At 43.8% G+C, this 22,186-nt stretch overlaps 1 protein-coding gene across 2 annotated transcripts in view; it reads right to left on the bottom strand.

The window, feature by feature from the left end:
- Positions 1–22,186, bottom strand: part of LOC137425127 (calcium/calmodulin-dependent protein kinase type 1D) — a 178,487-nt gene that overhangs the window by 5,396 nt on the left and 150,905 nt on the right. For both annotated transcript variants that reach the window (XM_068113246.2, XM_068113247.2), the window contains 5 exons: positions 18,398–18,473; positions 17,706–17,818; positions 17,298–17,376; positions 17,101–17,188; positions 319–457 (listed from right to left, as the gene is read on the bottom strand). In XM_068113246.2, coding sequence (XP_067969347.1) covers positions 319–457; positions 17,101–17,188; positions 17,298–17,376; positions 17,706–17,818; positions 18,398–18,473 — 495 coding nt within the window. The remainder of the gene's footprint in view (positions 1–318; positions 458–17,100; positions 17,189–17,297; positions 17,377–17,705; positions 17,819–18,397; positions 18,474–22,186) is intronic.

Raw genomic sequence — 22,186 nt, 5'->3', positions numbered from 1 at the left:
GCAGCCTGGAATGCAAGGAAGTGATTTGTTTTTCAGTGCAATCACAGCCTGTCATTTGCATTTAAAGCACAATTTGAGAGAAAATAACTTCCGTTTTGGGCCAGCAGTCGTGTTTCCAAGGAAGCAAAAAGTTTCTGTTGGCACCTGCTCTTGAAGAGGATTCTAACCTGGCTGGTGAATGTTAAACAACACAGACTGGGTCACACTTAATCCTTACTGGATTCGCAAGACAGTTTCCTCCACACCATCATGTTTCACTAATGTAGTAGAAGTCCAAGTAGCTGGGAAGAGAAAAAAACAAACAAAAAAAAAACTCACAGTTAGGAGCAAGACCTGGGGCAGCAGGGACAGCCATGTGATTCGGGCTGGGAGGAGGGTTTGGACCCGCACCATCTGGCCCAGTCTCTAGGTGCAAGCGCCGCATATGCCTTACCACAGCTGTGGCATTGAATGCACGCTGCCAGGAAATCAATCACCATGAAATTACCGAGAGGGGAGGAAAGCATGAAACAAATTTGGTTAGAAATTGTCATAATGTGAAGAACAGGAAAAAATACATGATTTGTGATTTACTCTGCGACTTAAGGTCCATTAGGTTTTGGAGGAAACATGATTTGTATTTGACAAGAGGTTGTAACCGAATAGCTTCCGCCTTGCGTTAAATTTAGGACGGTACTGTCAAGATGTCAGTGTAATCTCACTGTGATTTGTATTTAACCCTTCGAATGCTGCACATTTGTAAAACACCAGTTGTGCTTGGATGACGGGAATGACGACTACGGATTCAACTTCAATGGCCGCAATTATTCTCAACCGTTTGTGGGGTCAGTTGGGGAACCTTTTTGGGCCAAGGTCTTCACAAACCAGCCGGCCATTTCTGACATTCGACTGCAGGCGGCAAGAATGGGAATTTGGTCTGGGTGCCAATGATAACTCACCCACAATACGAATGCAAGCGGATGGTACACCCAGATTAACAACCATCCGAAGGATGGTGTACTTTGTGATACATTGCCATGCCCAATTTGACTGATTGCATTCCGGCTGAGAATTTAACCCAGACTAGACAGCTCAAAGGCAAGTGTCGGAGCTCTGTGCCATCTCGTCGGAGAATGCTAGAGAAAGAATGGCGAGGTTATTTTTGAAAGCAATGTATAGCCCATATTAAATGCTATTCTGTTGTCTAGTACGATTAAGGAAAACTATAGTGTGTGGTCACAGTCTTTTTAAGGGAATTTAGAATTTGCTCAGATTATCAGGCTAAAGATCTACTCAATTGTGAAAACATACTTTATATATATCTGGGCCATGAGCATGAAAAACAAAGTATGAAAAGACTTCTACGGCATACCTGATTGGTCAAAAAATAAAGCATGAAAAGACTTCCACGACATATTTGATTGGTCAAAAAACAACTCATGAAAAGACTATCATGGCTTACATGATTGGTCAAAAACAACGCATGAAAAGACTATCACGGCATACTTGATTGGTCAAAAAACAATGCATGAAAAGACTATCACGGCATACTTGATTGGTCAAAAAACAATGCATGAAAAGATTGTCACAGCAAACTTGATTAGACAAAAAATAACGCATGAAAAGACTATCACGGCATACATGATTGGTCAAAAAACAATGCATGAAAAGACTATCACGGCATACATGATTGGTCAAAAAACAATGCATGAAAAGACTATCCAGTGCAATTTCAACATTGGGAATACATGATTGGTCAAAAAACAATGCATGAAAAGACTGTCACAGCATACTTGATTGGTCAAAAAACAACGCATGAAAAGACTTTCACGGCATACATGATTTGTCAAAAAACAATGCATGAAAAGGCTATCACGGCATACATGATTGGTCAAAAAACAATGCATGAACAGACTACAACAACAACAACAGGCATTTTAAGGCCATTTTCCCTGCAAGAGCAGGGGTTAGCCTTGCGGTCCCCATGACAATCTTCTCCATTTTGCCCTATTTTCTGCATCTCTCCTTGTTAACCCCCTTGCCCACATTTCTTCTTCGACCATCTTTAGCCATGACTTTCTCGGTCTTCCCCATCCTCTACTTCCTTCTACATTCATTTCCATCACTCTTCTCAACCAGTCACTTTCATCCTTCCTCAACACATGACCAAACCATCTCAAACTGTTTCTCTTCACAGCATCCATCACAGGCTCTATTCCCATCATCTTTCGCAATTCATCATTTGTCTTCCTCTCTCTCAACGATACTCCACACATCCACCGAACCATTTGCATTTCCACCCTTTCTAGCCTTCATTGCTGCTCTACGTTCATTACCCATGTCTCGCTCCCATAAATCATAATACTTCTCACACATGCAGCAAACACCTTTCCCTTCAGCTTCAACGACACTCCCCTCCTCATCAGCATGCCACTCAGTTCCCGAAACTTCTTCCATGCACATCTCATTCGAGCAACCGTTGCCGAGTCTGATCCACCTTCTCGATTCAGCATGTCTCCTAGGTAACAAAATGTTTTCACACCTTCCAGTTTCCCGCCGTCTCCAAGATCCAACTCAACATTTCCTCCATCTGCAGCTCCCTCTGTGCACACCATACACTTGAATGTAGCTGCCACACTGGTTAATGACCCTCTCAAACCACTACATTTTTGATGAACCCACTCAGCGCACATTGTACATTGAATGGAATTCACTCCAACACCCTTCCTGCACACAGCACACAGCCACTTCCCAGTTCTTTCCACCTCACCACATGCTTTACCACTTGCCATCACCTTCGTTTTTCCGATATTCACCTTCAGACCTTTTGTCTCCATACATTCCTTCCACTTGTTCATCTTCTCCTTCAGTCCATCCATACTTTCTGCAATCAACACCAGATCGTCTGCATACAACAACTCCCACGGTAAACCCTCCTTTACGTTCCGAGCCAGCACCTCCATCACAGCTACAAATAGTAGTGGACTTAGTACCAGGGCCGTCTTAAGAGCATTGTGGGCCCTGGGCAAAGCAATCCACTGGGGCCCCTTCCCACCCACCCACGGGAATAAAAATGTAAACGGTCAATAAAATTAAACCTATAGATGTATTGGTACTTTCAACAAAATCAATGTTTAAACATTAAAAAAACATGTTGTAAAGCGAAGATTAATCAACACAAACTTTTGAACAATATAACATAAGCCTTGAAAAAAAAAAACATTTCAACATATAAATAATAATAATTGGTCCACCGTACAGACGGAGATGGTACAGTATGAATTATTTATTATTATGCAAACGTTTGCCAAATTTCTTTGCAGAGAATTGATTTATAATTGGCTTGAAGTCAATGGTCTTCAGGATGTCATTTTCCATGCACATGAGTGAAAGCCAGTTCAAACGCTGCTGCCGCGTTGCGCTGCGAAGCTGATTCTTTGTAAGCTTCAATCTTGAAAATGAACGTTCCCCTGTACAGTTGGTCACCCTCATGCACATGAACACTCTGAGTGCAATTTCAACATTGGGAAACACAGATTTCAAGTTGTCTGAAATTATTTTTCTGTGCAACGCAGAAAGAGTCTCACAATTGTCATCAAGAACCATATAGTGCTTGAGTTGCTGGCATTCATTTAGAAGGTCACGATAATCAAGGTCTTTGTGATACACATTAGCCAAGTGTTCACACTTTTTGTTTAACTCATCAGAACCAATCGTTTTCAATTGACTGAAGAAGGAAAACAGATTTCGCATCCATGAATAATCATCTGCACCTTTTGTCAGGTCGGAGTTCAGAGAGTCCAGAACAGGAAGGAATGTTTCCACCCTGAACTTTTCACTTTTGTTTAGAAGTATCTGTTCTTCTGATCCATCATATGTAGTAAGACATACACTTCGCTTTCGCACCCGTTTCTTCACATCGCTGTAATCCGAATCTGGACACCTACTCATGGCCTTCAGTTCATATTCACTAAATTTGTCTCTAATTTCCTGAAGATACGTTTTCAGAGACTCAAGAAGATTCATGGCAACAAGTAAGTCCACATCTTTTGACTGCAGGACCTTACTTGTTTTGCTCACTCTTTAGAGAATGTCGTTCCAAAGAATTGTCAGAAAAATCGTTTCCAGGTTCTCTATTTTCTCGCTCAATCCTTCTGCCTCTCGCCTTGTGTTCACTTCCTGGTCAGTGTCAGCTGATACCGAATCCAGTGCATGATTAATTTTCTCGAAACCTCTATGCAGAGCATGGACAGCATCAAAATGTGACGACCATCTCGTGTCAGACAGACGCTTGACCACAATATGATCTTTTCCTCAAGATGATGCCAAAACATTCCGTCGATGTGTAGAAGCCGAGAAAAAGGAATACAGACGCTGAACAAAGTCAAAGAATTTTACAATCTGTAGACAACACTCTGCCGCTTTTACTCCCACTAAGTTCAGGCTGTGTCCAGCACAGGGGACATAGATGGCGAACTCATTCAGTTGACGGATCCGTGCCAGCAATCCAGTATAGCGTCCAGACATATTTGAGGCATTGTCATACGACTGACCACGGCAGTTTGATGGCGGAATTTTGTTCCCATTCAGGAAATCCACAACAGTGTCTGCTAGATTCTTTGCTCCATGAGAAAAGATGGGGATGAACTTGATGAAACGCTCCACAGGCTCACATCCTCGAATGTACCGGGTGGTAAATGTCAGTTGATCAATGTGTGAGATGTCTGGAGTGGAATCCACACTTATTGAATAATACTTTGACTCTTTTATTTCTTCCTGAATATCACAAAGAACATGTTGACCCATTAATTCAATAAATTCCTCAGTAATTGTCACATTTGTATTTTTGTCGAAACTGTATTTATCTTACGTGTGTGTACCTTTTGCGTGTCCCTCGGAAGATTATATTATCGGTGTTAATCTTTCATACCTGTAAAAAATAGTCGAGTATTTCGCGCCACGCGGCCTAGTTGTTGAAGCTTCCGACCTTGAGGCCTGGTTCTCTCCGGGCATCCAAAGCGGTTATTTTTTCATTCGTGTGTTTGTCAAATTTCAACTCGCTATTTTATCGTCCATGCGTTATTGTTTGTTTATAGTTAGTTTTGGTTTGAATTTCCTGTAACTCGTAATTAATTCATCGTGTTCTGCTCCTCGTGTGCTGCCTTGTACCCCCATCGGTGCTTGTTTACTTAAGTCCCCTACATCGTGTTTTGCTTGGCTCTTAGTTTTTTCCCTTCTACCCCGAACATAATACTCTTTGTCTAACGTTTTAAATACATTTATTTAAAATACCCCCACCCCCCCCCCCCCCAAAAAAAACAAACAAAAAAAAAAACATTTATTTTCCTTTCTCCACGTGTGCTTTGTCTCATCCTGTACTTTCTGTTCAGGTGTGCTGTTCGCCCCGCCGCCCGCCCCCATTATCTCCTTGCCATCCACCTTTTGCCCTGTCCACGTGACTCGTGGTGGTCCCTCTCGGCTCTCCCCCTGTTGGTACTTTGTGCATATAAGATTGTTTACGGTTCTGTTTTAATATTATTTAAATATGTATAAACTTTCCCCTTCAGTGTTTTATTCAATGGTATATTACAACACGCTGTTTTTCTTCCTATTTAAAAGGCTTTTTTCAAATTCCTCTCCATCTCATTCCACGTCAAAAAAAAGAAATTCAATCTCTTATACGTCTCCCTCACTACATGGTCTAAATTCACATTCATTCCACCCCTCCTCCATCGTTCTGAATCGGATTGCTAACTTGAAAATCACAACAAACCCAATTTGTTATCAATGTTCGTCTTTCATTAATCATCCACTTTCGAAACTCCCCTCTAGCCCCTCCCCTCCAAATCCCCCCCCTTGCACCTACACTCCGAAACTCCCCCCTTGCCCCTACACTCCTAAACTCCCCCCTTGCCCCTCCACTCCGAAACTCCCCCCTTGCCCCTCCACCCCTAAACTCCCCCCTTGCCCCTCCACTCCTTGACTCCCTCCTTGCCCTTCCCCTCCTAAGCTCCCCCCTTGCCCCTCCCCTCCAAATCCCCCCCTTGCCCCTACACTCCTAAACTCCCCCCTTGCCCCTCCACTCCTAAACTCCCCCCTTGTCCCTCCCCTCCTAAACTCCCCCCTTGTCACTCCCCTCCTAAACTCCCCCCTCACTCCTCCCCTTCAAAACTCTCCCCCAACCCCTCCCATTCAAATCTCCCCCCATACCATTCCTCTCCAATTCTCCCTCCTCCCCCCTCCTCCTCAAGGCTGCCTCCTCCCCACTTCGTCTCCCTTCTATCTCATACCTCCACCCCCCCCAACCTTCTACTTTTCTCTGCCCCCCCTCAAAGAACCCCTCACTGTGTCTCATCCCTTCACCATCAAACCTTTCATCCTCCTCATCCTTCCCTTTCTTGGAACTCTTCTGTAATCTCTGACACACTATCAACTGCTCTTCCTACCTCCCCCTCTCATCCTTCATCTTACCCTACTCCTCCCCTCCCCTGTCCTGTACCCGATGCTCCCCCTCTCTCTTCATTAACGGTATGGACCTCAAACATCCGGGGCCTTCGCTCAAACCTGACTGATCTCTCCATACAGGTTGCTTCTGACAATCCAGACTTGATCTGCTTAACAGAGACTTTCCTCCTTCAAGATGTCTGATTCCTTAATATCTCTTCCTGGTTACTCCCTCCTCTGGTATGATAGACCTGAGCCTCGTCCTGGTGGTGGGGTGGCTATCTTTATCAAAAACTCTCTTCCTCACTCTCCTTGCACTGCCCTCTCTCCTCCTCACCCCCAGGAGTACCTCTGGCTACGGCTTCCTCTCCGCTCCCACCTTTTGTTCATATGTGTTCTGTACCGTCCTCCAAACAGTGGTGACTCCATTTACATTTCACTGTCTGACAACATGGACCAACTTCTATCAACTCATCCCAACTCTCTCTTCCTCATATGTGGTGACTTCAACTGTCATCATGCCAGCTGGTTGGGTGTGGGTTCCTCTCTCACCAGTCATGGCACCTCAGCAAAGGACTTCTGTGACTCACTGGGATTGACACAATCTGTCAATTTCCCGACCCGGATCTCAGCCAATGGAGTATCTTCTCTTCTAGACTTGGTTATGACAAACTTCCCTGCTAATGTCTGCTGCTCTTCTTCTGCTCCAATCGGTTCTTCTGATCATGTGCTTGTCAAAGTGGACATCTCTCTGGCCATTCTCAGAGAGCCTCCTCAGCTTCGACGAGTCTGGCATTTCACTCAGGCTGACTGTGACGGTCTTCAAGCAGCCATCAATCGTCTGGATTGGTCTCCCATCTCCACTGCCTCTGACATCAATTCTTCCTGGGAATTCTTCCAAAGCAAACTGCTCTCTCTCATGCACAGATTTATCACATCTCGTCTTCAGTTGTCTTACCCTTCCTCCCGTCCATGGTACACTGAATCTTGTGATGAGGCAGTTGCCCTGAAACAACTTGCCGTTGCCTCTTGGAAGGCTAATCCAACTGAAGGCAATCTCAGTTCCTTCCACCAAGCTCGGAACAAGTGTGTGTCTACCCTCAGGAGTGCCAGGAAGCACTATCTCTCCACACTGAAGAATGAACTCTCAAACCTGTCTCCTTCCTCCAAATCCTGGTGGCGTCTGGTCAAATCCGTTTCTGGTGTTTGTTCCCCCTCCATCCCCTCCCTTACCTCAAATGGCCACACAGTTGACATCGCACATGACAAAGCCGAATGCCTCAACTCTATGTTTGCCTCAAAATCTTTCGTCCCAAACCCATCTCTCTCTGTTCCCACCTTTCCCAGTCGAACCCAACTGCTCCTGGACTCTGTGTCCTTCTCTCCTGACAAGGTGGAGGAGTTTTTGTCTAACCTCGACTCTGATTCTGCAACTGGACCAGACGGCATCAGCCCACGGTTCCTAAAATCCTGCTCTGCCGCTCTATCTCACCCTCTCTCTGTTCTTTTCACCCTCTCTTTGCTCAAGGTCATCTGCCAGCATCCTGGAAATCAGCAAACATTACCGCTTTACACAAAAAAGGTGCAAAAACAGATCCTTGCAACTACAGACCAATCAGCCTGCTCCCAATTATCAGCAAAGTCATGGAATCCATCATTGCCTCAGATATGAAATCTTTCCTCTTCTTCAATGGCTTGATCTCTGATCATCAATTTGGTTTCAGACCAGGTCACTCTACTCTGGACATGCTGCTTCTGCTGTCTCAACAATGGATGGAGGTCCTCAATGCCAAACAGGAAATCAGAGCTGTCTCCCTTGACATATCACGTGCCTTCGATATGGTCTGGCACCCAGCTCTGCTCACCAAACTCTCCTCCTATGGTATCCATGGAAATCTCCATGCATGGCTTGCGGACTTCCTCTCTGGTCGTAGTCAATGAGTGGCCCTGAATGGATTTCTCTCATCTCCCCTTCCTGTTCAGGCTGGAGTTCCCCAAGGCAGTGTTCTGGGCCCTGTGCTTTTTCTGGTCTTTATCAATGATCTCTCCGACTCTCTGGAAAATCCTCTCTATCTCTTTGCTGATGACTCCACTCTCTGCCGCTCCATTCCTCTTCCCTCAGATCGGCAGTCTGCAGCCTCCTCACTCTCTGAAGACTTGGACAAAATCACAGACTGGTCAAACAAGTGGAACATGTCTTTCAATCTTGACAAATCTCACACTCTTACTCTGTCTCTCCGAAAAGATCGACTGGACAACCCTCCCATCTACTTTCTCAACAATCCTCTCCAAGAAGTTCTGTCGCTCAAGCTTTTGGGTCTCACTATCTGCCATGATCTTTCTTGGGAAAACCACATTTCCAAGCTGGCCTCCAAAGCCAGTCGCCGACTGGGCATCCTCCGTCGTGCGAAGTCCTTCCTCGGCACACCTGAGCTCCTCACCACATACAAGGCTTTCATCCGCAGCTCAATGGAATACTGTTCTCCCCTATGGGCCGGTGCTCCTGCCTCACACCTAGCTCGGCTTCACGCTGTTGAAACCAAAGCTTTCAGAATTATTGGAATCTCCCGCGATGAAGCTATGTCTGAGGGCCTTTCACTCACTCACCGCAGGCAGCTAGGTGGTCTTTCTGTCTTCTTCCGACTCCTCTCCGGCCTTGCACCCCCAGCTCTCTCTGTGCTCTGTCCCCCAAATATTCCTACAGGTCGCACAAGATCTGCCAGCAACCCTCTGATGGTTAAACTGCCGAAATCTCGGCTGTCTGCTCACCTTCACTCTTTCATTCCTCTTTTCTCCCGCCTCTGGAACAAACTCCCTCACTCCCTTCAATCCCACTCCTCCCTCCAGGTCTTTAAAACAGCTGTTCACCACCATCTCTTATCTTCCCCCATCCAAAACCTTGATCTTTTCTACCCCCGCTAATTCACCCCAGATCCACATTGTTGGAAATTCGAACTTCTTTCCTGGAAGTCCCGGCAGTGTCCATATGTTTTATACCTCTCCCACCCCCCCCCTTCCCATGCCACCCCCATTCCCATGCCCCCCCCCAAAGCTCCCTCCCTCTCACAGATCTCTCGATGTCTCCATGTCTCTCGGTCCCTGCTCTCAAATGTTGTGTTTGTGTCCTTCCCCCTCTCTCTCCATCTTGTCTACCGCTCCCGATGTTTATGTTTTATGTTTTATGTTATATGTTTATGTTATATGTTTTATGTGTCGGTTTGTCTTTCTGTGTGATTAATGTTCGCTCTTTCACGAGCCTCGATCTTGTATACAAAAAAATAAAAATAAATAAAAATGTTTCCGATAGATACGATGTGTTCCCCTTTCCAGCATTTCCATGCAGTTTGAGATGCTCTTCCAAAAAAGGGTCAAATTCACTCAACAGCTCTAGAATACCTAAAAAGTTTCCATTTTTTGCCGACCCAATAGTTTCATTCTCTCCAAGAAATGACAAACCTCTGGAGGCAAGAAAGCGAATGACAGAAACCACACATGTCAACACTTTATGCCAGTACTCCTGCTCTGAGCGCTGATGTTCGATTAATAAAGAATCTACACATCCAGTTTCTTTATGCCGAATCAAATATGCCATCATGCACTTGCAATGTTCTTTTCCATTTTCATGTTCTACAATAAGATTGCTGTGTTTCCAGTCATTGATTCCTGATGTAGCAAAGGGTGATTCGTTCTTGGACAATAGGCGACATCCAAAGCAGTACAAAGAAACTTGGGATGATGAATAGAGTAGCCATTCGCGTTTTACACACTCGCCATCCCGCAGTTCACGTGTGAACACATTCTTTGATAAATACCTTGTCTGAGATCTCCCTCCTGCGGCTCCGTCGTACACTTGGCGCGAGTTTGAAAGTTTGCAATCATGATTCTGACATGATTTCGGCCCACTACGAATCCAGTAATCCACTGTTTTGGTGTTCTTAATGTTCCATAGCCGGGGATCTGTCACATCTGTGACGTGAATCGCACACTCCTTTGACGTAACAGATTTGTGTATTTCCTCTTGTGGAATGTCTCCAGCAGCAGGAGCAGGTAATGATATGTCTGGAACCGGATGATTGGATGCAAGAGTGGATGTAGATGGCGAAGCTGTATTTGGAGGAGCAGTACCAGTAGCAGGATCGAACCAAGTTGTTAACTTTGGAAGTTTGCTAATTTTCGCCTTCTCCTCTGCAGCTCTTTTCCTTATCTGTGCTCCACTTATTAAAGTACGCTTCATTTCTGCTCAAAGGGTTATCCACCTAGAAAAAATAGAAGTATTTTTAAATTTTATTTATAGTGTACTAGCCGAAAGCACCCGGCGTTGCCCGGGTTCTTTTTGAATGAATTTACTACTATAATTCAGCTTTTACTCGCAGCCATAGAAGATTGAGTTCTACAATTCAGCTCAGCTTTTATTTGTGAAATGGGTCCAGCCCGGCCAAAGCGGCCTCAACCGGCCTCGCCACCTAGCCTATAACCTTCCCAGGACCCGTCCCGACATTTTGGGTTCTTTTTGAATACTATAATTCAGCTTTTACTCGCGGCTGTGGAAGATTGACTACTATAATTCAGCTCAGCTTTTAATTGCGAAATGGGCCCATCCCGGCTGAGGCGGCCTCAACCGGCCTCGCCACCTAGCATATAACCTTCCCGGGGCCGTCCCGACATTTTGGGTTCTTTTTTAATACTATAATTCAGCTTTTACTCGCGGCTGTGGAAGATTGACTACTATAATTCAGCTCAGCTTTTAATTGCGAAATGGGCCCATCCCGGCTGAGGCGGCCTCAACCGGCCTCGCCACCTAGCATATAACCTTCCCGGGGCCGTCCCGACATTTTTGGTTCTTTTTGAATGAATTTACTATTATAATTCAGCTTTTACTTGCGGCCGTAGAAGATTGACTATTATAATTCAGCTCAGCTTTTAATTGCGAAATGGGCCCAGCCCGGCCAAAGCGGCCTCGACCGGTCTCGCCACCTAGCCTATAACCTTCCCGGGCCCGTCCCGACAGATTTTGCATGAGAAGTTTCTTCCTATCTTTCACTGTTTAGGAGATTAGCGCGCGCAGACAAACAAACAAACCAACAAACAAAAAGTTTCTTTTATATATGTATATATATATATATATATATATATATATATATATATATATATATATATATATATATTAAATATTTATATTAACAGACAGATTGATAAACAAAAAGAGAAACGAAAAGGAAAGAATATATATATGTGCTCTCTCAGGTCTGGCCTCTGGTGAACGACACGATTAGGATAAACTCAATTCTTCGTGCCCAGTGGACACTTTGACAATCATTTTGGCAAATATTGGATGTTAATGCATTATAATTGACAACGAATTTAAGCTGTACATACCTTATTATATGAGAATGGAAGATGCTCACTATTCACAATTCAAAAAAGTGACAAGACAAATAGTTGGCGCTGTGAAATGCTGATGGTGATTGTTAGAATAAATTTGAGATAAGTGCGTGACGTCATTCAACAAATGGCAATCGGGATGCGCAGTGAAACTTGTTTCATATTTTACACAGTGAATAAATTAGTGGAAATCTTAATGAAATATATGGTTGATGGTTGAGGTTGATGCATACTATACCATTTGCATATAAAATGAAATGTAATCTGCTACAGTCTTATTTCGTAACTTAATCCCAGGCCTTTCCAGCGAGACGTCGAGTAATTATCCACTCTGCCAAGAGAACTCTCATGAACAATATGGCAGCATGGTGCCCCTAGAATCATGGGGCCCCTGGGCAACGTGGGGCCCCTGGGCAACTGCCCAGTGTGCCCATGCCTTAAGACGGCCCTGCTTAGTACCGACCCCTGATGCACTCCGTTCACCTCAAACTCACCACTGTTCCCGTCCTTCGTCCTTACAGCTGTGCGCACTCTTTTGTACATTGCCATCACTACTCTGATCAACCATTCCTCCACTCCTAACTTCCTCAATGCCCATGTCACTACTTCACGTGGAACCCTATCGAATGCTTTCTCCAGATCAACAAACCCACGAAACAACTTCTTCCTCTTCTCCATGTACTTCTCCTGCAACTGCCTCACAAGAAAAAGTGCGTCTGTCGTTCCTCTTCCTGGAATAAATCCAAACTGCATTTCGTCAATCTTTACTTTTTTCCTTTTTCTCCTCTCCAACACCCTTTCCAATACCTTCATTCCATGCTCCAATAACTTTATCGCTCGATACGAGCCACACTCCAGAGGGTCACCTTTCCCCTTGTATAGAGGGACGAGGGTACTCAGTTCCCAAGCCACTGGAATGCGGCCTTCTTTCACCACCAGATTGCAGATCTCTGTCATTCTCTTCACGCCCCAATTTCCCGCTGCCTTCAACATATCTCCCACAACTCCCGTCGGCCCTCCTGCTTTTCTACTCTTCATTGCTTTTATCGCTTCCTCAACTTCCTTCTCGGTTATCTTCTCTGCCAGTCCTAAAACTGGGTTACTCTCTATGTTGCCATCCCATTCATTCTCTGCATTCAACAGTATTTCCATATATCTCTTCCATCTTCCTTTAATTCCATCTGGGTCCACAACGATTTGTCCCACTTCATCCTTCAAGCAACACACCCCCATCACATCACACCTCTCTTTCGTTATCTGCTTTGCAATCCTGAATACCGCTCTCTGACCCTCTTCCAAATCCAACCGTTCTCCGAACATTTTCCTACATGCCTCCTGCGCCTTTGCTGCCTCTTTCTTTGCAGCCTTCTTGGCTGCCTTATAACTTTCATGCTCTGCCTTTTCTGCCCCCGTACCCTTCGCCTTCTGCCACTCCTTGAACTTCTTCCTCTTCTTGTCAATCTTCTTTCCAAGTTCATCATCCCACCGCCATGTTTCCGAGTGCCTCGGTGGTCCTTTTGTCAATCCACATACCTCACCAACGGCTCCCAACAGACTGTTGACTCCCACCAAAAGACTCCCAACAGAATGCATGAACAGACTATCACGGCATAATTGATTGGTCAAAAACAATGCATGACAAGACTATCATGGTATACTTGATTGGTCAAAAAACAATGGAGGAAAAGACTATCACGGCATACTTGATTGGTGAAAAAACAATGCATGACAAGACTATCACGACATACTTGATTGGTCATAAAACAACACATGAAAAGATTATCACGGCGTACTTGATTGGTCAAAAAACAACGCATGAAAAGACTATGTTATTGACCAATCATATACAGTGGCAAACAACACACACAACGGAAATAAAATCGGCACGACGTGTTTACATCTTTGTCTGTACATGCAGAGCAGAGTTCGCAACATGGAGTGTTGTATGCATGTCTGCCGGTCGACAATATCAGAAATTTCATCATTTTCCTTGAGCTCTTGGATGAAATGTAGACAGTGTGCTGAGCGATGGAAGAGTGCCAGTGGTGTTAGGGTAGCAACCCCAACAACTAGACTGTCCATCACTCGTTATTCAAGATAATTCATCAATATAATATCCATCCATGTACACAGCGATTTCAATTTTTCTTGTGTCATACGTTTGTCGTTTGTTCACAGATTCCTCCTTTATGTGCAAGTTTTGCCAAAAAGAACAACATTATTGTGACTGCATTTTTATAGAAATTATGAACTGTATATTGTGTAGTGCCTCAGAGGTATTGAACAAAACTGGAAAAGGAAGTCTTTTTTGAGCATTCCTCCATGGCCTATCAAGGAAAATGATTAAATTTTTGATTTTCTGAAAAACATTCATCCCACGGCCTTACATATCAATTCAAGAAGAGCTAAATATTATATGATATAAACATTATCAATATTGAATACTCCAATACAGAAGATAAAGCATTTAAAGTCATAAACATACTGTTACATTCATTTTGGGGAGGGAGGGAGGAGAGGGGGGAGAGTCAGAGATAGGATTAAGGGTTTAACACCATTCCTTTTCAAGGTGAGGATTCAGATGACCAATGTTTAAAGTGAAGTTGTCCTTCGTTAGGGGTGAGAGGAGCGGACTTGTTCAAAATTAAAGGTGGGAGGTCGAGTTTTTTTCCTACGTTTTGGCTCCATCATTCTCACTATGAAAAGAAGGCATCTCCCCCCACACTAATCTATACACAATAATTTTAAATAAAATTGTAATAAATATTAAACATATGTCAGTTAATAAATGTACAAAAGTTTATATTCCACCTGAGGGCACATTTCCCGAAGGGTTATATTATAAGACACACAACAGTACACACAACAGACACACAACCTTACAGTATGTACAAAAGCTTTACCTTACCTACTGCCGCAAGCCTTATTTGCACACAAAGGGGGAGGTGGGAGGATGAGAGTAAATGAAGAAAATAACTGAAGTGATGGATGGTTAAATTAAAATGGGAGATTAAAGTCGGGGGTGGTGAAACCTGGTCAGCTTGTAGGATTGGCTACACAGTGTGTGCAAGTTTGGTCGAGTGTGAAGGAGATACAGCGCACCAAGTCCGCGTCTCTTTCGAGCCTCATCTTGTCCTGCTGACTCTTGTGCACTCTCTCCTGCACTCTCCTATGCGCATTCCCTTAATGAGCTGAGACTCTCAGTGCAACAACTCATTTAGTGGCCGTATGTGCCCTGTTTATAAATGGACGTTTGGCAAACATTTGGGCCAAAATGTTTTCCAGATGACCCCATAATTAGCAGTACCCCTTAGGCAGTGTAATCGCCTGCACCAAAAATCCATTCCTTTGGATCCTGATGGAATGGGGTGGAGTGGGAGTGGGGGTAACTGGGTTCATGTGTAGTTGTGGGTAATGAAGGAGGGTAGGGGGAGAGAGGTGGGAGGGAGTGAACAAACAGGGGTTTATAATCAAGGCAAGGACATAGGCCTGCAGGACAGACCTATGGCACCTCCTTGGTGATATTCATCCAACAGAAAGTAATACGAGGCTTTTTGTCTTGAAGACCTGATGAATCCCAATCTCCCACCCCACCTCTTTTAAATACACATTACAATATGTTCTGCAGAAACAAAACTATGTTTGATACGTTCAAGAAGAGAGAAATGTAATTACATGTGTAGTCATGAAGCATTTTTGCCTTTTACGGATGCTGCTGATATTATGAGGGACAATTAATATTTCAATGGAATTTTATCATTATTCTACGCTGGAATAAATTATTGTCAATTCATGATTCTCAAAGGCAATGTACACCGAGAAATGCAGAGAATGGCTAATTATATGCAGAGAAAATACTATTGACAGAGGAAATCACATGGCTAATTATATCAAATAATATGAACAATTTATTGTAAAATATACAGTACTCGATGGTATTTGATACAAAAATAACTAGATGGTATTCATAGAAAACTTACCCTGCGCAGAGAACTTGGTGCGAGCCAACTCTTCTGTTTTTGAAGGGTTTTTTTCTTTGATCAAATATGGCTGCCAGACCACGTGAGCGATGACATCATAAATTTACATTCTCTAATATAATTGTTGCGTAGATCACGCTCAATAAATTTCAAACTGATCAAACGAAGCGTTGCGTTGTCCCTGTCGAATTATGACGTCATAATTAAGGCACCAATGACGTCATCATTAATGACACTTATTCCCCATGCGGAGTTGTTTACAACGAGCCACGTTTCAATTTTTCCCATGGAGCGGTTTCAGAGAAATAAAGGTGCAATGCTTTTTGTTTTTTTTCCAAGATGGCGCCTGTACCTCGTGACCTATGATGTCGTAATTATCATTAAAATATTCTACAGGAGGAGGCTCTCCTATGGTGAAAATTTCGTGTCAATCAGACCGACAGTTGCAAAGAAAAAAAATTCATACTGATCGGATGAAGTGTTATACTTGTCGAACGAAGTATGATGTCATGACGAAGGCGCCGATGACATCATCGTTAACATATCTTATTCCCAATAGGGAGTACTTGACAATGAGCCATGTTTCAATTTTTTCCATGGAGCGGTTTCAGAGATATAGAGGGGCGAAGTTTATCCAAGATGGCGCCCATACCACGTGACCTATAACATCATAATTATTACTATAATTATACAGGAGGAGGCGCTCCTATGGTCAAAATTTGGTGTCCATCGGACTAACAGTTGCAGAGGAAAAAATGTTTTTCCTACTAATCAAATCAAGCGTTATACTTGTCAAATTATGACGTCATAATGAAGGCACCAATGACATCATTATTAACATATCTTATTCCTCTTGGGGAGTACTTAAACAATGAGCCTTGTTTCAATTTTTCCCACTAAGAGATTTCGTAGATATAGAGGTGCAACGTTTTTACAAGATGGTGCCTGTACCACATGACCTATGATGTCATAATTATGAATAAAAAAAAATTATACAGGTGGAGGCGCTCCTATCGTCAAATTTCGTGTCAATCGGTCCAATGGTTGCTGAGAAAATGAGGTTTTAAAATGCAGACACACACGTACGCGACCGGATGCCGAACCCTGATTTTCGTTTTGTGAGTGCAAGGTAAAAAGGGGATACCGGTCTCGTGATCAGGTATCCAAAGGAAAACATAAACTGCCTTTCAGTTCTAGCAGTTTGAAATGTTCCCAGGATGGCCCTTACAGGATGTAGTAACAAGTGTACACTTATTTCAAAATAAAAATTAAATAATATGCAAATGACCAACCTCAAACTTCACCAGCAGCTCACCTTCCATTTACTTTTGGCAAAGTTCTTCTTAATCTGCTCACTCACTGAGCTGTAAATGTTCTTGTCTAGAGCTGTGTCTCCTGCTATCCTGTGTGCAAATGGTGAAGGGGTAAGAAAACATTTGTACATGTTTTCTGTTAAATTCCTGCGGCTCTGTTCAACGGTAAAGCACCTCCACATGTTGGCGAGTGTCATACCAGGGATGCTGCAAGGCCTTTTCACAGGTGAATCGAATTCTGGGTTCCTTCTCCATGAGGCCACTGATAAAATCCTTGGCTGAAAATGCAAAAATGTGTGTAATAAAGAATGGGATCAAAGTAGAGTTTTGGGGTTGAGGAGTAGAGAACACGTTGAATTGAGGAGGTTTTGTGGGAGAACATCAATCAGAATGTGATATATAGTGCATAATTGTAGAACCAAATGAAACAAACCAAGTGAGTAAGTAAAACACGTGGAAAATGGAGCTGGACACGTGGAGCGAGAAGAGTACCATGAAAAGGAAGCAAGATTAAAATAGATGCGACAGAATACTTTGGAGACAATGGGATAAGCAAAGGAATTGAAATCAAGAAAGGAGAGGCAGAAGTGGCAGGGCCGGCTCATACCAGAGTCTGAGATGTCGTCCCAATAAGGTGAATCAAACTCGAACTCGGCACGAAGAATTTGCTCAAAGAGCCGAGCATCGTTTTCATCGTAAAATGGTGGATAACCGCACAGCCTGTGACACGCACACACACACACGCGCACACACACACACACACACACTCCCATCAACCTCACTTGACTGTCGAATTGGCAATCTTAATCCAACTGGGAGCAGTGGAAATAAACCTGGATCTCATCAACACGAGATAGCCTTGATTCAATTAAAGTCAGGTTTAACATGCTTGGATCTCCAACTTTACTGCTTTTACACCTGGAAAGGTGTTGGAAATCTTATAAATAGGTGTCGTTAACAAAAATGGGTATTGAAACACCCGTAGATGCCTACTTAATGAGTTAATAAATTTTGAGATGAGGCCTCGAGGTCAATTATATACTTTAGTGTCAACAAAAATGCAGTATTGAACCTCAGAATAACTTAGGGGCGATCGACAGGGGATGCATAGTCTGCAGAGGGGAGTCAAAATGGATCAACAATCAAATGGTGAAAAGGAAGAGGGAGGTACTTCCTTGTTGGGTGGCAACTTTTGTCAATTCTTCACTCACTTTAGCAATTAACATTTGATGAAGCATTGTGCTCAAAGTTTTGCAGGGACATCATTAAGAAAGTGCAAATGCCACACGAGAAACTTACAGGATGTAGGCGATCACGCCGATGGACCAGCAATCCACCGCTTTGTTGTAGGGTTTCTGTGCCAGGATCTCTGGAGCTGCACAGCACAGTAAGCACAACCGTGGTGTGAAGCCATGAGTGAACTAACACGAGCCATCGCTGACTTGTATCCATGTCATGACGCCCTTCCTTCAGTGGTTAATCCAGGGGATAAATAAGGGCTGTAAACGTTTATCTTTGCCAACTTTTATTCTCTCTTATTTGTTTTTTTTTTTACTTCTGTCTTTAATACTTTTAACTTCTTCATTCTGTTTCTACTTTTAATTCTACTTTTGCTTCTTTCTACCTTTGCCAGTGAAGATTTTTGGGATTTCATTACACTTGAATTTATAGTGTCCTTTGGCTTTTGGTTATGGTTTTTATAAATCAATTATATATATATATATATTTTTTTTTTATAGGGCTAAGGCTCGTAGTAGAGCACACACACACACACACACACACACACACACACACACACACACACACACACACACACACACACACACACACACACACACACGAGACAAACACTTAACACAGCCACTGAGCTTGGGGGAAATGCCGTCACAACTGTCATTTCCTGGGATACTCTGGGTACCAGCGACGTCATAACAATGGCACCGCTTGTCTCAACGTACTCAGCGGGGCATTTTCTCAAGAGGAATTTCCTCCTCCCTGTGGATGCCAACCACTGAACTGAAAATATATAGAATGACCATTGCCATTCACACCACACAGGTATTGTAGCTACCGGGCGCCATCTTGGTTGGCACTCCATGCTGGGCGATGGTGATTTCCGTCATCAGTCATGCGTTTGCACGTAATTCAGAGCGAAAAGCGATTGCGTTTTTTCACCTTTTGGGCGATCGTTTTTCAATCGGAAACCTATCACAGTTACTACAACACTTTCCTTTATCCTTTCCTTTTCACAAAAAAAAATTCGAGAACAAATATTGTTAATTTGGGAGCGTGAAGAACTCGGGACATTTTCATGAAACTTGCGAAGAGTCTGTCCAAATTATTTCACAATGATTTGTTTTTGGTCAAAATTGAAAACATGAATTTAGCTGTCCTTTTATTACGTATCAAAATAATGCAAACTAAAGTGATTAAATGTAATCAACTTTATTAAGTAGGTCCAAATCGTTGGCAGAGTGAGCAGCCGAGAGATTAGCTTTTCAGCGAGAGATTAGCCAAGATTAGCGAGAGATTAGCTTTTTAGCGAGAGATTAGCCGAGATTAGCGAGAGATTAGCCGAGCTTTTAAAATCTGGGACACGTTCAAAACAAACGAGATCCGCGAAGCGAGTCAGTCGAGTCGTGCTAAAACCCCAGTCACACCGGCCTTACAGGGTCGTTACGACGTTTACGGCGGTGTTGCGGCGTAAAAATCGTGCACAACCGGGAGCATTCCTTGTGGCACCTGGGACATCCTCAACGCTTCCTGGAGCATTCGTATGGATCCTTAAGCGTCCGGGAGGGGTCGTAATTTCTTACGAGAGTTTTGGTCCAGACCAAAACTCTCGTAAGACAATTACGGCAGTGCTACGGAAATCGAGACCGCAACGCTTCCTCAACGCTTCCGCAACTGCCGTAACACCACCGTAAGACTCCGTAAGGCCATCTTAACCATCCGCAAGGATTCTCCCTCTCCTTGGACTCTCTGGGCAGCGGGTGCTCCGTCCATGGCTCTCCTGGATAGGTCTTGCCCCCTTGGAAGTCAGCAGCAGAATGGGGGGAGGGCGGGGGGGCCCCCGTTTTTATATTCTGGGCCGGGAACGGTAAGGAACCGCAAGCAAACGTAGAGGCACCGTATCTCCACTGTGTATATCCGCAACGAAGCTGTAGCAGTCCATACTAAACCGTAATAAACCGCTGTGAATCGGTCATGGTCAAGCAAAATCCTCTCCCAGGTGTTCACGATTTTGCTCAAAAAATCGCAACGCTGCCGTAGAAAGAACATCCGTGGACGTCCGTAAAAAACATTTTTTGGTGTGAGGTACCCTTAACCAAGATGGCAACACGGCGGCTACACTTTTCACGGAGTATGAGTGTTCTATATATTTTCAATTCAGTGATGCCAACCGATGGGGATTGTCCGTGCTCTATCCTTTTCAAGCAAGGAAGGAGCACATACCATTTTTAAAGTCTTTGATATGACTAATTAATTACAACTTTCATACTAACCATCCTTAGCCTGGTGTTAGCTTAGCGGTTAGGGTGCCGGCTTGGGATCCGAGGATACTGGGTTCGAATGCCGGTCGATCGCTGAATTAACGCCAGGGGGGTTGACTCAGCCTGTCATCCTTCTGAGGTTGGCAAATTGAGTACCAGTTCACTGGTAATTCCCTGTGTGTGGCAAGAGGCGACTAACAGGGTTGGTGGCAGGAAGAGCATCCGGCCGTAAAACATTGCTTCAAAAAGGGGACCACGGTGCCCGAAAAAGCCAACCCCTGCTCTGTGGGGAAAAATGGCCTCCAAAGGTGGTCATCCTATCATGCTTACCACCAGCTTTCTGAATTTGTAGTTGAATCCCAGTCCAACAAGCATTCTGAGTATTGAGCTGCAATACATGTCCCCTACCGGCAGTCTGTCGTCTGGAAAACACCGGTAGGGGACTAATAAGCCCGCAAGGTCGCTCCGTGGAGCAGCCTGCATGTATTGCACTATGTGTGAATTATATAATTACCAACTCCCGGTCTGAGGTAACTCGGCTAAAAATTATCCAATTTGCACCAAATAAAGTTTATGAATGGTTGCACAGACCCCTACTTCTCACTAAAAGTGGAAACAGAATGTAAATTGGAGTTAAAACAAGGAATATTAACAGCTTTGACTACCGCACTCCAAATTATAGTCCGGAAAACTGTTGGGGGAAATTACCAAAGTTCAAAGTGCCATAACTTTGTCAAAAATTATCGAAACGTCATGAAGTTCGAACTTGATCTGTAACTTATCATGAGGAAACCATGTGCCAAGTTTGAAATCATTAGCATTAAGAGTTTAGAAACAAAGTCCGGAAAGCTGTTCTTTGCGTGACGGACTGACGGACCGACAGATGGAGGGACTGAGTGCAAACCTATAGTCCCCTACGGGGTATACCCCGGTAGGGGACTTATAAGCCTGCAAGGTCGCTCTGTGGAGCAACCTGCACGTATTGCACTGTGTGAATTATATAATTAACAACTCACGGTCTGAGGTAACTCGGCTAAACATTATCCAATTTGCACCAAATAAAGTTTATGAATGGTTGCACAGACCCTACTTCTCACTAAAAGTGGAAAAAGAATGTAAATTGGAGTTAAAACAAGGAATATTAACAGCTTTGACTTACCGCACTCCAAATTATAGTCCGGAAAACTGTTGGGGAAATTACCAAAGTTCAAAGTGCCATAACTTTGTCAAAAATGATCGAAACGTCGTGAAGTTCGAACTTGATCTGTAACTTATCATGAGGAAACCAGGTACCAAGTTTGAAATCATTAGCATTGAGAGTTTAGGGGAAAAAAGTCCGGAAAACTCTTCTTGGACTGACGGACTGACGGACGGAGGGACGGCGTGCAAACCTATAGTCCCCTCCGGTGTACACCGGTAGGGGACTAATAAGCACTCGCTAAAACGACAACCCTTATAACCATATTCATCACTTTTATACTGTACTTTCCACAAGGCAAATGGAGGGGTGTTGCGCACACATTGATTTACAGGGTTACTACACTCTTGCTGTCAATTGGTTTAAATCTAGAGCTAATGGTCACAAAATGCCAAT

The sequence above is a fragment of the Myxine glutinosa genome, chromosome 4, assembly GCF_964187855.1.
Source record: "Myxine glutinosa chromosome 4, kmMyxGlut1.1, whole genome shotgun sequence".
Taxonomy (NCBI): domain Eukaryota; kingdom Metazoa; phylum Chordata; class Myxini; order Myxiniformes; family Myxinidae; genus Myxine; species Myxine glutinosa.
This window is presented reverse-complemented; position numbering and strand designations above follow the sequence as displayed.